Here is a 17,062-nt window from a genome sequence, read left to right on the forward strand (position 1 = left end):
CAATGGAAGCCCGTCACATGAAGCAACAGACGGACTCCCAAAACTTGTCGCTGTGCGGCGGATGTGACGCCCAACAAATCAAAGTTGCTGGTCGTGTGAACACAACATCATGCTACTCCTTTTCCGTCTATCTTACCTTCAATTCCATCCACCAATGCACCCTGCGATGTTGTCTTGCGTCCTATTACACATTGAGAAACATAAATCGCATAAACTGGCAAGTTTCCAGAGAGGAACCAACAACTCGTTTCCTCCTAGTTTCAGATTTCTCCATTCATGTGTCTGTGTGACATTTGTCAAGTTCTCCAAATTGCCTCGGCTCCCATCTGTAGGAGCGGAGTCGCAGATGGGTCGAGAGGTCCACGCATGAATAGTGCTGCTGAGAACGGCTGTGTGTGTGTTTGTGTGTATAGCTGTGACCTATCCGGCCTCATGGGAAGCTGTAGATAAACTGATGGATGCCAAGGAGCAATAGGGAGGAGGGGAGGGGGTTGCTTAGCCAAGTAAGAGACGAGCGTCTGTACTGCAGCAATGCAGGAGAAAGAAAGAGGGATGTCAATGAAATGGAAGAAAAAGGGTGTGTAGTACACAAATGGCAGATGGCGCAGCATGCATGGCTAAAGACAATGTTTGCAAGACACATGAGTCTATGCATCCTGATTTTCATTCCACGTGCTGATGTACCCTCCTTCTACCGCAGTTCTGACAGTATCATCCTCCGCCCTACCTAGCAGAGGCAACAAGCCCTGGCAAGGCAAACACTCCCTGCTGAGCCTCCCGTGTCTCCTCCCTCCCGGCTCCTCTGAACAAACAGCTCTCCCCTCTGGAGGCCAGGAGGCAGGGAGAGGGGCACTCAGGACACTCGGGACTATTGACTAGCTTTCTCTCAGCTAGCTCTGTTGTTTCACCCTGCTGTGAACAAGGCCTTGCTAGGATAACCCACAGCTGATGTTTTGACTTCCCGGCAGCTTAAGTAATGTATACATTTCCTCTGTTCTCATTCCCCAACCTTCCCCCAACGCCTCGCCGAGCGGCCTGCTGCAGTAAAAAGTAAACACAGTCCGAGGAAAACTCAACTGCTCATTTTTCACTGTACAATCATCCCCATCCTGTGCAAACCCGTGCCTGCCTTCTCTATTTCATACAGCCCAATGACACATAAAAACATATACACCAACACAAACAAAGCACACTGAACATACACTCGCCTCCCAGGAACGTAACCACACACACATACACATAAATGCGAGCACAGAAAGAAAAAGGAGATGAGCTAATGCACTGCGATCCATAGCCGAAGGATTGCAAGCACTCAAGAAACAAAGATCCTGTTCCCATCATAAAATTTTCATCCCGTGCGAGCTTGTTGGTGGGCCGAGAGCATTAAATGGCGAAAAAATATACATGCTTAACCTTGAGCTGATCTTTTTAACATAATGCGTCTGCTTTATTGGATTCTAGCTGGACTCACAGGAATACCAAGTACAAAGAGCTGCGCTCTGACCAAGCAGAGCTGGAGAAGCACTGAGACGTCCTTCTGCCAGATCTTATGACTGGTCGTCATGTTCTATTGGAAGGTCGCTGATATGACACCTTGTGCTGAGAACAGTGTTGTACTAATCCTCAAGTAATACCATGTAGGAACCAAGTTAATTCACAAGTCACCATAAACAGAAACTCTGACGTTCATGTGCACGCTCGCATAAAAAACAAGCTTCACTTAGTGGCTGTTCTGAGACACTCAATCATATCACATGAACATCTTCAGCAGGCGGGCCTTCACAACCATGAAATCATAGATGTTAGAATTTCCATTTTTTTCTGAGCATTTCATGTTGGCTTAAAACTCGAGTTTCAACGATCATTCTCGAAAAGTTGTTAAAAACTGACCCAAAAGGTACATTTAAAAAGATGCTTGAAACTCAACTTTTAAGGCAACACGGATGACAGATCCTTCAAGTGCTCAGAAAAAAGTGAAAATTGAATCTACAAATAAGTAAATATGAATATTTGTATCTACCATACAAGCCTTCAAACTACATTGACGCGAGCTATATTGAAAACAGCACATTAAAACACTTTCAACAATTTGTTGCAAATCTGTTTCTGCAACACAACACTGCAGAGAGGCAAACAAACGCTTTGTAGAATGCACCATCATGTGATCCAAAAACAGATGGCAATAGTCAATCAAATTTATAACTGAGGAAGAAATAAATTTAGCATTGCTGTCACGCTACTGGGCTCAGAAAGAGACCAGCACACAATAACACAAACTCATCCATTATTTTGTCACACAACAAATTTCAATTTGAAAGTGTCACGCGTACCAGGCAGGAGCAGGAGTTAAACATCTGCCCAACTTCTGTGACTCTAATTTGACTGAGCAGATTTAGGAAAAAAGATAACAGAAAAACCCCCTCATGTTGCACTAATCATTAGTAGCATGTTTTTGCGTGCAAACACAAATATTAAGTTTCTGCGTCACACACACACACACACACACACACAGCAGCGCTGTGGTTAAATGACCTGGTAGTTTGCTTTCGCACCGAAGCCACATGTCACCGAAACAGCTTGTTCTCAAGTGCTACATGCCACATTTCATTTGCAAAACTTGCTGGTGTTTATAATCCAAATACGTATTTGTCAGAGTGTTGATTTGCAGGCCGTATTAAGGTTTGATGGGAAGCCAGCTTTATATGGCGGCACACGCTGCTTCATGTCAACACTGAATCAGGGTAACGACACCCCAGTGGAGAGGCTGCTTTGAACAGTGGGATTTCTGAATACATTTGAATAGATTTCTTCTGGTAATGGCTTTATTAAAAGGCTGCCATCCTGCGACCTCACCAACCTTCAAAGGATTCTCTCCTAAATAGGCCTTGCATGCTAATCACTGGTAAATGGAAAATAATAGAAACAACAACAGATTAGTTCTAGTCACAACAGATACACGTGGTGGAGGATTAATCAGATTTAGATGACGGGTGTTTTAGTCACTGATATCAATCCAAAAACCCGTCTAAACTGAGGCTAGCGACAGAAAATATTTTGTGCTGAATGTGGGGTTTAGCACAGAGTTTCGGTCTTTCAGCACTTTAAAAAGGTCACAGAGGAATAAACCTGTCCATTGCTACTGAAACGTTTTGCGTAGCTGGCAGCTTCTTAAGCCGTAACGACGCAGGTTACACTAACTGCCAATACCCAATAGGCCGATATTGATCAGGTATCTAAAACAATCGGAAATGATGACACAGCAATATTCTGACTTTACAAATTACTTTAAAAACTGCAATATAGTGATGAAGGAGTCCGTTAGTGCTGACGATGCTGAGACTCGCTGCTGTCAATATATTAAAAAGCCTCGGATTGATGTGCTGTCCACCTCCCTGAGCCAGAAACATACACCCAACTAGCTCTAATCAATATGGATTTGCTCTAGAGGCTGTATGGTACAATAATTAATAATGTCCAAAAAATAAAATCACATGTTATTTTCAATTCCTTTACAATACACTCATACATGCATGCAGACACACTAACCTGTGGAGACAGGGCAGTGGGAGGCTGGGTGAAGAGTGTGGAGTGGGCTGCAGGCCGGAGGCCATGTGCTCTCCTGACAGTCTGACGGGTGAAAGGAGCAGACAGTACCTCCTGCTGAAGAAAAGACACAACCAGTTAAAAATAAGAAGTCGGGGAGCATCGTGGTTAGCGCTAAGTGGAAACAACGTGTTTGGGACAGACACAATAAACTAGAAAATAGCAAACCTCGTGCTATTTTCACAACAGCCACCATCAGGACCTACAGTACGTCACAATGAGCTAAAGAGAGGCTTAAAATAATGAGGCGTGAAAGTGGTACTGTTATTTTCTATTCCCGACACAGGCCATTCCTTTTTTCGCAGCAATTCCAACACACCGTGTGGTCGGAGCTGTGTGTGCGAAACAGTCGAGCTATCATGTGAAGCTTCTCGTGTACGCTGGGGGAGGCGGCCTCCGCCGCTGTGACCGTCAATCAGAGATGAAAGAGCTGACTAGCCTGCAGCTGCTCCTCAGTCCACATCTAAAGCAGGATAAGCAGGGAGGTATTTATTCACCATCCATCAATTAGGTTGATTGCAAGGTGACTGGTGTCATATGAGAGGAAAAGCACAAAATACAGTCGTTTCGATGTTTCGGGATGTGAGGTTGTTTTGGTAGAGAGAGAGAGATTTTAAACTTTTTGTGTGTATGTGTGAATAACAGGGTCACGGTAGACTGGAATGACTGAAATACTTTTACCTTCAAGTTAGTGTATACACTATGTTCCCACAGCCTCCCAGCTCTCACTGAGGAAAGTGGGATACTCTCCCATTATAAAACACGGAGAGCACCTTGACTGCGCCCGCTGAACAACAACTAGTGCAACCCATAAACCACTCATATTAGACCCATGTATTTGGGCTTGTTTAGCCTCTGGGGGGGTCTGACCAGAAGCTTTTAGAAATAGAAGCCGCTCGGTACCGTAACACTCCACAGACCTGCTCCCGGCTTTCTACGGTGAGCAACAGCAACCAGAAAGGTCAGACACGATTACATTTTCAAAATCATCCACCATCACCAGTGCAGTTAAGAGGCAACGTTGTCAAAAATGAAACAGATAATTACCTGATTTACTCAGATCCGTGAAAATGCGTGGAAGACAGCAGGCGCAACCAGAAAACATGCAAATAATGATTTCTTCTCACCTGCATTAAAATAACATGTTTGCAAGGAGTGCATTTAACCACTTTGTTTTTGTGATTGAGCCAAAATGCATAATTTAAGAGTTTTTCTTATCATATTTTTCTCAAAAAGTTGAGATTTCTCAATCATGTTTTGCGCAACATTGTTTTTAAATGTATAATAGAAAGGATTAGTTTCATATCTCTCATTTGCTTTCTTGCTGAGAGTTAAATGTGAGGATAGATATCACCCTTATGTCTGTATGCTGAACATGAAGCGACAGCCAGCAGCCAGTTAGCTTAGCACAAAGGCTAAGATCATGGGGAAACAGCTAGCAACTGCCTAGCAGCACCTCTAAAGCTCACCAATAAACACGATATCTTCTCACCTTAAACTCCACAAGAAAGCGAATAAAGTTTATTTCCCATAATGTCAAATTATTCCTTTAAATTAAGTGAATACATTTAATAAATTGCTTCATACATTGTTTATAATATAAGCTATCCTTCCATCAGTCCATTCTCTTTTTCAGGGCTGCAGGAGGCTGAAGTCTTTCCCATCATGCATTGGCTTAAAGAGGCTTTGTACACCCAGGACAGGTTGCGGGACTAACACACTGGATTCCAGCTGTGAAGTGCACAGCTAACCATTAAGCCAGCGTGCTGACGGTAAACGTAAGCTATACATTAATTAATCAATAGTAATCACTGAAACAGCCTATAATAAGGAGGGTGGCACGAGGAGCCTTGGTTTAGCAGTGATTGTCTAATTACATATTTGCGGTGTGTCCTCTCCACAAGCAGAGCTCCAATCTATATAAATGGATGTGTGCTTAATACCTCCTCGTTGTACATGTTATAACACACACAATTACCTTTCTTTTAACGACTTTCAGCCTTGGTTAATTATGATTGAAAAGAAAGGACAACAATATTATATCCATTTCATTTTTTGCCAGTGGTAGCAGTTATAAATGTAACTTTACACAAGGAACACTTGGGTAAATTAGGTCTGTAGTTTCTCTCACATTAACAGCGTACAGGCCTGTGAAGGACATGAGCTTCCCTGCAGAGGTGCTGTGATAACTAGCATTGATGACGGTTTTTTTTCCTCCAGCTCCGCAAACAAGCAGAAGTAACTCTTGAACTGTTGAGGACAGTTAATGAGACGCACTTTCCACTGTTCGTGATTGTGTTTGACATGGCCTTTTCAACCCTAACTGGAGCTTTTAAACATAGAGTGGAGAGTGTCTTCAGCATTAGATAAGCAGTGGACCTTGGCTCTAAGATAGCATGATGCAGCAGGATTATTGCCTCCTCCTTATCTTTGCCAAGTCAGACATACAGCATCAACTCATAGGAGTGGCCTGTATTCAAGACTCGAGGGACTATAAAAAGTGTCTATGAACTGCCAAGAGATTCTCCTCCGGTCTGCTACTGTGGAGGAGGAACTAGCATTCTTCAAATTGTTGACGCTGTAATGTGGGATATTTACTGATGCTAGTCTCTGCCAAACAACCAAACTGACTCATTTTTATTCTGGCAGCAAATTCAAGCTGCGGCAGTACGGTTACAAAATAATATGGCTGTATGGGTCAATAAGCTCCCATTCAAAAAACACTGCAGGTTTTACTTATTGGCGCAATAACTGTGGGATTATGGTGTGCAAAATAAACACCAAATATAATATAATAATTATGTGTGTCATGTCATACATCAAATCCTGTTCTTTTGCAGGATCACATGGTATATATAAAATCCATATACAAATAGAATTCAGTGATAGATCCATTTTTTTAGAGATTTCACAATAATTTAATATTAGTATTGCGAGACCACATAATAATGACATCTCCACAGACTGTGATAAACACAGAGCAAACCTGTGCTACCGGTTCTGAACAATTAAGTCCCTTTTGTCTGAGAGGGAGCGGCGAGCAGATCCTACTCTCATCCATTCTCTCAATGCTTCAGACGCACCTACATTAATGTGCAACTGGACTGAAATGTGTGTAACAATATAAAACACAACAAAGATTCAAAGCCAAAGCTAGGGGTTAAAAAGTAGGCTTTACAAGCCATGACTCGCAAGCTTTAATAATGTTACTCAAGATGTGACAAATATACTACCATGTGCTCCACCTTACATACACTGTAGGAGTTGTTTCTTCTCTGCACCACCAGCAAGGGAAGCCCCCGTCTATTTCTGTTGATTAGATTGCCACAGAGGAATACAACTGCTCTCTCGAGATACCAACCACAACACACAAACTGTAGAATCCTACAGAATGTATGCACACTCAAGACAGCCCACCTAATTCTCCTGATACAAGAGGCACCAGCTGACAACACCTTCCCTTTGTAGATCGACACAATAGGCAACAAACAGGTGAGCAGACAGGCCCATATGTTCTGCTTGCAAAGTGGCAACTCAAATGTAACAAACGGGAAAACATCCCACATTGTGGACAGGGTGAGATATGTTCAGTCCTTTATTGGTCACAGAAGGGTTGGGCAATAAACTGGTAAATAGATAAAATAGACAATAACAAATAATGGATTTTAGGATTTTTAGCTTGATTTTTACAGCGTTAACAGCATGAAGAGCTATATTTTGTTAACATGGATCAGTGTTAGCGGATACACACTACAGGGGAAAGGGGGTTCAGAAGACCGCAAAGCCAAAGTGTAGGATGAAGGCCTCTCATCAGTCCCTGCAGGTCAATACCCTGATGATCACAGTGAACAGCTTCACTTCATTCAAATCAATGAAAACATCTCAGCAAAGATTCACAGACCTGGAACCAGGTTGGCATGTCAACAAAGACACGTCTTGAAATAAAATGTGAATTTCAATGGGAAATTCTGTCTTTATCAATTACAAAAAGTAAGAAATTAACAGATATATTGTTACTCGATGATTTGTCAACAGATCCATGAATCTGAAACATATAAAAGTAGAATTACTCCAAAAAAGGATTGGGCCATTGTTTCAGTGTTCTTGATTATGAATTAAAGTAAAACTGTCTGACCAGTCTGACAGCAATTGAATTATTTTTTGGAGTAACACTACTCTTAAAATATTATTATCATGAGGACATTCTCAGTCGTATTTTCCAACAGTAGCGCAAGAGAAGAGCATGTTTTAGACACTGCTAAGAAAAATGTTTGTTTCAGAAACAAGTCACTGAGTGGCATTTTGTTTTTACTTTGAGATGAAATGGCATGCATCAATCAGCCACATCACGTGTGTGACAGTCTAAGAACGGGCTTCATACTCCTCGTCACGGTGAGGAAATTAGCGACCACTGGCTGCCACGTATTGATTTACTGATTGACTTATGGCTCAGTGTGTTATGAGCTCGCTGCTGCTCGGAGACCGATCTCCACGGATCACAGACGCATCAAACCTACAACTAAGGTCTTCTCAAGTAACTCCGATCACACCAACTCTTTATCCGTCACATGTTGTCAGTCTGATGGGTTTGACACCTGAGTGCCGCCTGATCCGCAGCAACACATACTGGAGTGTTTACATGAGCTCGGAGTCAGGGCCAGACTCCAGCATTTTGTCACCTCTGTACATTCCCCTCGCCTGAACTGACGTGATCCCCCCAGCAGCTATGATTACTGGAAAGGACTCATCAGCAAGCAGCCAGAACACTCGGATGTCTCCTGATACAACAGCTCAGATTGGCTAATGGTTAATCTTAGATGTCACAGATGCTAAGTTAAGTGCAGTGGAATAGGCCTGTGGGTGTGCTTTGTAAAAGGAGGCGTCAGTCCGTGTTTTTCAGCACCGTCTACCAGAGAGCAAATTAGCATTAACAACTTTTCAAAAATGTATTCATCAATTGAATCCAGATGGGGAAATTTGTAGAAAAAAACTTCTGAGGCGAAATAATAAACACTGGATCCTCGGCAGGGCTTTAACAAACCTCTCAGTTATAGAAATATTATGACAAAAGGGTCACGCAGGTGTCACACTGTGGTGTGAACTGTGTTCACACTACAATGGCTGACCTCAATATTGCCCGTTGTGTTTACATGCATGTTTGTTCAACATTTCAGCCAACGTGACACCAGAATAAACATCAAGGTTTTCTTCACCATTATATGACTTGGGCATTGCGCAAGACACTGCTTGCACATTTTTGTTACCAGAACCCGACAGTCCATTTTACTTATTGTTTTGTTTGTGTGGTTTAATTTTATTGAGGTCTTCTTTTTATTTAGAATTTAGACAATTCCATGTGTCTGTTTATTCTTAAGAAAAAGAGTCTACCTGCATTATTATATTATCAATATATCAGGGGCATTAAATGGTCTTGAAATGACAACATTGTTTATCGTAATTATTTAACAAAACATGGGAATAATATTTGTTCCATGTTAAGTGGGCTAACAAGAACAGCAGAAGGTAAATAGAATAGAAAAGAGATGCATGACGGCCATTTTTACCTACACCATATCCTCTTGCCCTCAAATATACAGAGCTATTTAATAATGCATGTACTGTACATACATGAGTATGACATGTATCTTATGTTTTTTCTTTGAAGTGCTGTAGTCAGCAGGCTCTGCAAAGCTGCACCTTTTCAATGACTCTGCATCAAAGTAGCCACAATTTAGATTCACATTGTGATCTGGCTATCTCTGCCTATTCCCTTATCTTTCTTTCTCAGTTTCCCTTCCAGCCTTGCTCATTCGCCTTCTCTGCATCTCCCTCACTGGAAGGAGAAAGCCAGTCAACCCCAGGGAGATGGGGGAGAGAGAAGGAGGGGGTAAGCGATGGAGAAAGTGGGGAGGCTGCGAGCAATCATTGGCCACCGAGAGCAGAGATGGAGAGAGTGAGATAGAAGAGGGGAAGAGGAGAGTTAAATGAAATTTCCAACACATTAAGCACACCCTGTTACCCAGTGCCTGCACACGCAGGGTGAAGAGAGGTGGGGGGCTGCTGAGTGACCGCTATCCAATGAAAGTGTTTTACAGCTAAGGAGAACTGATCCATTTACAGGGATTCCCCAGATGTTCCCTGATGACAGGCAGACACATAAAGACAGGAGCTCAAGGATAGATAGCGATAACCTGTCCAGGTAAGCCAAGGGGATGGGAAGGACTCAAACTAACGACATCCTAAACACAAGCAGACTCCCAGTGAACCCGACAGTTAACCTCTTCCCTCAAGGACATGCAGGCATTTGTGTGTATGCCTGCGGATGTACAAGTGAGTGGTTGTGTGAGCTTTGCTGCAAGGCTGGACAAAGAAATTACCGGAGCCACGCTGCAGGGTTCCTGCAAACCAATATAAACCAGACAGAAGGGGGAGAGGGCGGCACAGTCAGTGACCGCCTTCGCCATTTATCACTGGAGAGACGTGACGCAACCACGTCCTACCCACACCCTACCATGTATTCACGGATACACAATACACACACACACACACACACACACACACACACACACACACACACACACACACACACACACACACACACACACACAAACAGGGTCATTGAGGCAGGCGGGGTGTGCGGAAAGTGAGGTTGACAGCTCGGCGGCTCCTGCTGCAGCAGAGATGAATGGGCGGGCTGAAAACTGCCTTCATTCATAATGGAATACGGCAACAAAGCAGCTTCATCCCCAGGTGTCTCTGAGTCGAGGAGAACAGACAAAGAAAGGAAAGCAGGGGGAGACTAGTACAGAACAAGAGAGCTGTGCAGGCAGCACACAGGCTGACACATGCTAGAAAGAAGTCATACACCTACCATAAACAATATTTGTCTGATTCATTGCCCCAGGTGTTACCTATATAAAGCCCAGAAGGGCGGAGAGAGCCACACTATTACACTGCAGGTATTGTTGGGCCAGAATGGCCTGGAAATGTCAGAATAAACATCGCTGATTTGATCACACTTTTAAAGACCCTGTTACAGAGAGGATTTAAAGGGAGGACCCTAAGGTCCAGTAAACAAGAAAGAACTGAATATGAAGAAGTAAGGAATGACAAAAAGGATTTAAAGTAAGCACAGTACGCTTTAATGTAAATACAGATGGACGGGGCAGGGAAACAAAACAGGTTGTACGGAATGGACTCTTTTGCTTTATGTCATATAAAAGACACGTCCTGGCAAGCTGTGGAGATAAAGCTGATGATCAGCGGTACTAAGAGTAGAAGCGTAGGCGTGAGGGGGAGGAAGCACAGGCACATGAGAGAGAGAGACAGAGTGAGCAAGCATCAGAGAGAGGACAGGAGGGACTGTGCATGAAAAAATACTGTCTGAGTGTGTGTGTGTGTGCGTGCGTGCGTGAGAGGGTGTGTGTATGCCTGCAGGTCTCTCTGTGTGTGTGTGTGTGTGTGTGTGTGTGTGTGTGTGTGTGTGTGTGTGTGTGTGTGTGTGTGTGTGTGTGCGTGCGAGGGTGTGTGTATGTCTGCAGGTCTCTCTCTGTGTGTGTGTGTGTGTGTGTGTGTGTGTGTGTGTGTGTGTGTGTGTGTGTGTGTGTGTGTGTGTGTGTGTGCGTGTGTGTGTAGTCATTACAAAGCAAGCACTCCTTAGCATCAGTGAAAGCCATAAATAGCAAGAACCACCTACTTACCCAATGCTATATGAATAAATACCCGTGATAAATTGTCATATTGGAACAGAAAATGTTACATTTTATCTTCAGTCAATACCAACATGCGGTGTTTAAACAAGTATGTACAAACACTCCGACACAGCCAACTGTTGTATATATTAGGCAAAACACGGCTTACACTCAGTATTGCCGGGTTCCCAAACAACTAAGTGGCCTCAATTCTACTTTGCCAGCAGAAAAGCAATGAGTCCTGTATTCACACATTGTGGGCCTCAAAATAGATAGGAAGCTTTTTGCTTACAAGAGTCAGCTGCTGCATGAGAACAAAGGACAACCGCACCTTGTTTGCACACACCGTGTCTCTGCAGTTAAGTCAAACTCAGGCTGTGCAACCATCAGCACATCTCCAGTAACACTACTTCTTTTGGCCTCCTGATGGATGAGTCTGGAGACTGGCTTCCCAAAACTGCAGCTCAGCTTTAACTTCTAGTTGAGCCAGTACTGTAACCGTAGTCCAGTGGTTTTCAACCATTGTCTCTAGATCGATCGCCAGCTGATGTTGTAGTTATGTTTTTACACCGTGATCTGTAGGCTTTAGCTTCTAACTGTATCTTCTGAACCCGTTTTCACTGTTGAGGCAGTTTGACATTATGGATATATCCTTCAAAACGCATATTGTAGACCCTCGTGTCTGCTTCTCTATGAAATCGTGTTTTCGTTTCTTACAATTATTAGATCATATTTCTTCAGGGAGTGCAGTTAGTGACAGTGTGTGCTCCAAGGTAGCTCCGACAGCCTGACTGAGTAGCAGCGAAGGGTCAATTCCATTCCCCCGGCAGGGATGTGAAAAGGTCAGTCAACAAGAGAGTGAGAGACAGAGAGACAGAGAGAGAGAGAGAGAGAGAGAGAGACAGAGACAGAGATAGAGACAGAGATTTTTTAGTTGCCTCCACCTGCTGTTTTTGAGTGATTATTGTGAATACTGTGATAAATAAATGTAAATAAATAATGCATAGATTGTTGATGCATTCCGTGACTTTTTCTCTACCACCGAACCAATGGAAATCCCCCATCAGAAACTCATGTGCACGCACACTGACTCTCACAAATACATACTGTAAAATCTATTCTGAGGCGAATAATATCACTGGTGCAGGGAAATGTAATGTAAAAACCAATCCCCAGTCTAAAATATTTACTTTTTTCGAAACAACAAATCTGGTGAGCCCCAGAAATTGATCACGCGAACAACCTGAGAGGTGAGAATCACTGCTGTAGTCCACCACACCAATAAAATGTTTATAGGCCTGTCATTTGTCTCTGGTTGGAACTGAGGATAGGGTTAGCTGTTTCCCATAAGGGCAGGTTTTTATGTTCGTAAGAGGATGTATGTAAGATGTGTACACTGTATATGAGGCAGCAGGTAGTCAGTAGTCTTAAAGCAGGGAGTGATTTTGCCCTTCTATATCAACAGCAACACATCATGTAAGTGTGTTTGTGACGACCCCGGCCCTTTTCTGCCAATCTGTCCGCCATGTTTTTTCAGGGGGTCGTTAAGCCCCGACTGCTACTGCTGTCTCCTAATTGATGGGGCCTTAGAGCCGGGTCATAACAACACATAGACAGATCAATTTTAATACAACTGTGTTTTTTTATTAGAATGTTTATCAGCTGGTTAAGAATCACATTTACATTTCAAAGATTCACCGTGATCGTAGGAGTCGAGGGCTACAGGATAACCCACCACTTCCACCCACAACACTTGACTGAAGGGCTTGTCCTTTCACCTGCAGTGTGTCCTTCTTAAACCGGCTCATTATATTGCACACTTGATTTGTGGGCATTGTGAGGCTGTATATCATTTCCACTGCACATATCAGGAAGTAACTGACCTGCAGTGTCATGGCCCTGCTTATGTGCTGCTGTATGTTAGACATTATTAATGCAAATTTAACGTGCTGTGCTGCTCCTTCACATCAAACATTTCCCATCAGCAAGGCACCTATAGTGAAGCAACCACTGAGGGCTTTGGCCAATCGCTATAACCTTTGATGACTTTTTTGTCTTACTGCAGTTACATCGAAGCAAACCTAGCTGTCCAACGCTTAACTGCCATGCTCACATCACAGCTGCTGATCACGGTGGCCAGTACAGGTAACACAATCATACCAAAGTTTTGACACACGTCCCTCCCGTCTTGTTCTGTTTTTCACTACAGCAGTGGTCTTGTATAGCTTTTGCTCCAACAGAATCTAAGGGAGCACAGTAGCCATTAATCTGATCAATGAATTCCAGTCTGTTTGTATGAGGCTTAGTGAGGGAACAGACTGCTCCCACTGTGACACTCCCACTCCCTCAGACATCCTAAATGTATTCTGGCGTGGAGGAAGATGTCAGCTGAACGCAGGGTTCGGAGAGTTATGGGGGAAAATGGCAATAGAGCGACAGATAGACTGCAGAAACAAGACTGTATGCATTTTTCCCCTCTGGTTTTTTGTGACAATTGCAAAATAAGCGAAACATTGAGCAGCAGCAACTCTCTTCAATTCATATTTGATAAAATAACAATTTATATTAAATTTTGCATGAAAGGAAGTATAAATTTGAAGGAAAGCCTCAGAGACAATTCAATAATTCAAGACTTGAATGAACAGTGCCTGTGCACCGCAGCGTTACATTTATTCCAAAGAGGCGACTGAATGGAGGGAAGTGAAGAGTGCAGGATGGCAACCTTACAGCCGAGTTGTGAGGAAGGCTTTCTACTGAGTGCAGGTCTGCACAGGGAACTGTACCGTATCCTGCTAGACGAGATGATGTCAAGAAAGACATTTTTGCATAAGAAGCAGAGAACAGGAGACAATGAGATGAACAACCTTCAATTCTCTGTTGGAAAAAAAGGACATTTGCAGTGTGCAAAGTGTTACCCAGGCAACAGCAGCACCAGGACTTTAGAAAGGCTCCAGGAAGATGTATATTTACTTATCTTCTCACCTCAAAATCAAACTCCACCTGTACCTGCACTTTGGAGCCTTGGTTTCTGGCAAGGAGAATTTCTCACGTCTCCCTAATTTAGGCGTAAAATATCTGGATTTACAAGACAGCTTAATACATTGTAACCTTGGAAACGTTGCCTCAGGCAGCAAACAAAAAAAAAGCCTCGTCGTCGTGTTCTTATTACCGGTCGAAAAAACTTAACCTACTCTTCAACTCCCCCACTCTCCCCTCTCACTCCCCTGCTTTTTTCTCCCCCACATCGCCTTCCTTCCCATCCAGTTCATGTCCAGGTTGGGATTTCCCCAGGGTTCCCCTCAGGACCTGGGTTGATAAAGGCTCTGGCAGTGCGAGTTGAAAGCTCAGCTGGAGGTACTTCACTGATCTGCTCTGCTGCTAAGCTCAGCCCTTCTGCCTCCTCACTGCTGAACTATTTTCCCTGGGAAAACAACAACCAGGCGGATACCTGCTAACTGTCTGGCTGAATGACAAGCATTTGGTTTCCATGCGGCGGGTGTATGGAGGAATAAGTCGGACGGTAACCTTTCTCTGACAAGCAGATAATTCTCTTCTGTTTGTGAATAACAGAGAAGTTATGAGGCTCTGGTGCAGATGAGCAAAACAACACAGAAGAGCCACAAATAACTGGGTCAGAGAGAAGTGTATCAGCTTTTCATTTGCACAGTGGAAAAAGCACCTTTTTTATTTTTTCATCCAATGCCACTGTAACGGCAAACAGCCCCACCCAGATCAATACCCCAGAGACCACAGTTACACTCTGTTAGCCACATTAGTAGTACAGGGTAACAACTGAAGTGAAAACATTCAAATAATTAAATATAGCTGCCACATGCTGGCCATGTGGCCACTTTCACATACTTTAAGAGAAACCTAATGGACCACATTTATAGTGAGGCACGTGACTCGTACAGGCTGCCAGTCGGTCATGAGATTCCAGTGCAATACAAAAGCCTCAGATGCTCCTACTCGCAAGAGAAGAAAAAAAAGATTTCAATCTGCGTTTGTGAGTCTGACTGTCTGTGCATGTGGGTGGTATTAAGCGAATGATGTAAACTTCACAAACAATGGTTTGCAGCAGCATATTTCATGTCGTTTCCCAAGCAAAAAGAGGAAGCTGCTGCTGCTGCTGTTGTATGTGGAGTCAACTCAGACATCTGCAACCAGAAGAGAGGAACAAACTTGTTGTAATTTGGCTTCCCCAGACTGCTATGGCAACACTGTCCCGACAATACGGAATGTAAATACATACTTTTTGCCAAACTCGCCCAGAATCCTGTGCTCCTCAGCGGCTCGGCTCTCTGATCACACAGCCCGCAGCCCACAGACGACCGTCTCCATGGAAATGCATTTTCCAACAAAGTCTCCTCTCCACCATCTCCTCAGTCCTATTTATAGAACGTTGGGGCACTAGCTGGCTGGCAAAGGATGAGTAACCGTATAGTGAGAATGGAAATGTCTAGTATCTCCACAGTGCTCGTCTTTCTGCTAACAGCTTCGTTTCCAATCAAAGGCTTTGAACAGGCGTTCACACAAACAGCTGACAAACAATCCCCAGTCGCACATGAGAAAGCGGCTTTCATGTGTGTGAAGTTGTGAGGAGCTTGTGTGAGTTTCAAGCTGATGCAAGGCCCGCAGGTTATGCGCACACATTCGATGCCAGACAGCAGCGTGGAGACAGCGGGCAGCGGGGCCTCTGTGGCCCGCCGCTTTTTGACCTCCCTGTGTGGAATGAGGACGAGAGAACCACAGGCAATTTTGAGGTCAACAGCTTCTTCCTCCGTCTCAAGCAGGAAAAGGGTGTAAGGCAAGTGTGTGTACATGCAAAAGCACATGAAGGAAAACAAATAAATAAAGATAGATACTTCTTATTTCAGGTCTGAGCTGGACTAGTACAGCTACAGCACACATGCAGTATCAGCCTATTAAGACAGCAACAAAGAGGCCTCCATCTCAGTGCCTTTAAAGAAAGAGTCACAGTCTGAAAACACTCAATAATGCAGATAGCGCTAATTAGCATGAGCCTACACGAGTGTCATGCTTATTACTACCACACTGCAGTGGCACCATGAAGGAGGAGCTCCTGCAAACAGCATGGCGTTAACTCAATGACCGAGAACAACAGTTATGGTTGTCGGCTTTCATTAACAAAAACAGTCACTCTCAATGACTGCTAACGAGACCACAGGTCGCCATCATTTTAATCAAACGTTACCATGTCTGTAGTGCTGCTGCTGCTGCTGCTGTTATTGTTACTGGATAACTCCCTATAATGGATGCCCTGATACCGCTGTGAGTCAAGAATTAAATGCTCTTTTATTCCAAAAGAACAGAAGAATTTCAAAATCGTCCATGTCAGGCTGTCACATCACCTCATCAACAAAAGATTACAGGAGCAGAGCTATTTACATAAGCAATTTACTTACTGCTCTGCTTCCCGCAGGTGAAATGAGCAGAGACAAGACGTTATCTCTCACACACACATCTTCCCCTCGAAGTCCTTTCTGACTTTCAAATACAAGAAGGCAGAACACCGCTCTATAAGGCAGGGCGCAGTGTTTTAGGATAGGAAGTGATGGACTGGTCATTGTGAAGTTGACAATATATTTAGGAACTTAAAAAGATTTTTCTGTTCATTATATAATGAGGTAGCAATTCCTTTATTGCAGTGCCTCTGATTGTATTAGGTCAATGTGGTTCAACTCGACATGATCAGCAGTGAGTAAACTCATTAGATGCACTAACTGATCATGTTACAGCATTTATAG

General features: G+C 43.5%; 1 protein-coding gene across 2 annotated transcripts in view; it reads right to left on the bottom strand.

The window, feature by feature from the left end:
* mcu (mitochondrial calcium uniporter) overlaps window positions 1–17,062 on the bottom strand; it is a 51,215-nt gene that overhangs the window by 23,378 nt on the left and 10,775 nt on the right. The window contains exon 2 of one of the 2 annotated variants that reach the window (XM_068724877.1): window positions 3,547–3,657. In XM_068724877.1, coding sequence (XP_068580978.1) covers window positions 3,547–3,657 — 111 coding nt within the window. Of the gene's footprint in view, window positions 1–3,546; window positions 3,661–17,062 lie in introns of both variants that reach the window. The other variant, XM_068724876.1, reaches the window with a different exon arrangement.

The sequence above is a fragment of the Cebidichthys violaceus genome, unplaced genomic scaffold, assembly GCF_023349555.1.
Source record: "Cebidichthys violaceus isolate CVI_PGR_0920_01 unplaced genomic scaffold, fCebVio1.0.p SCAF_10, whole genome shotgun sequence".
NCBI lineage: Eukaryota > Metazoa > Chordata > Actinopteri > Perciformes > Stichaeidae > Cebidichthys > Cebidichthys violaceus.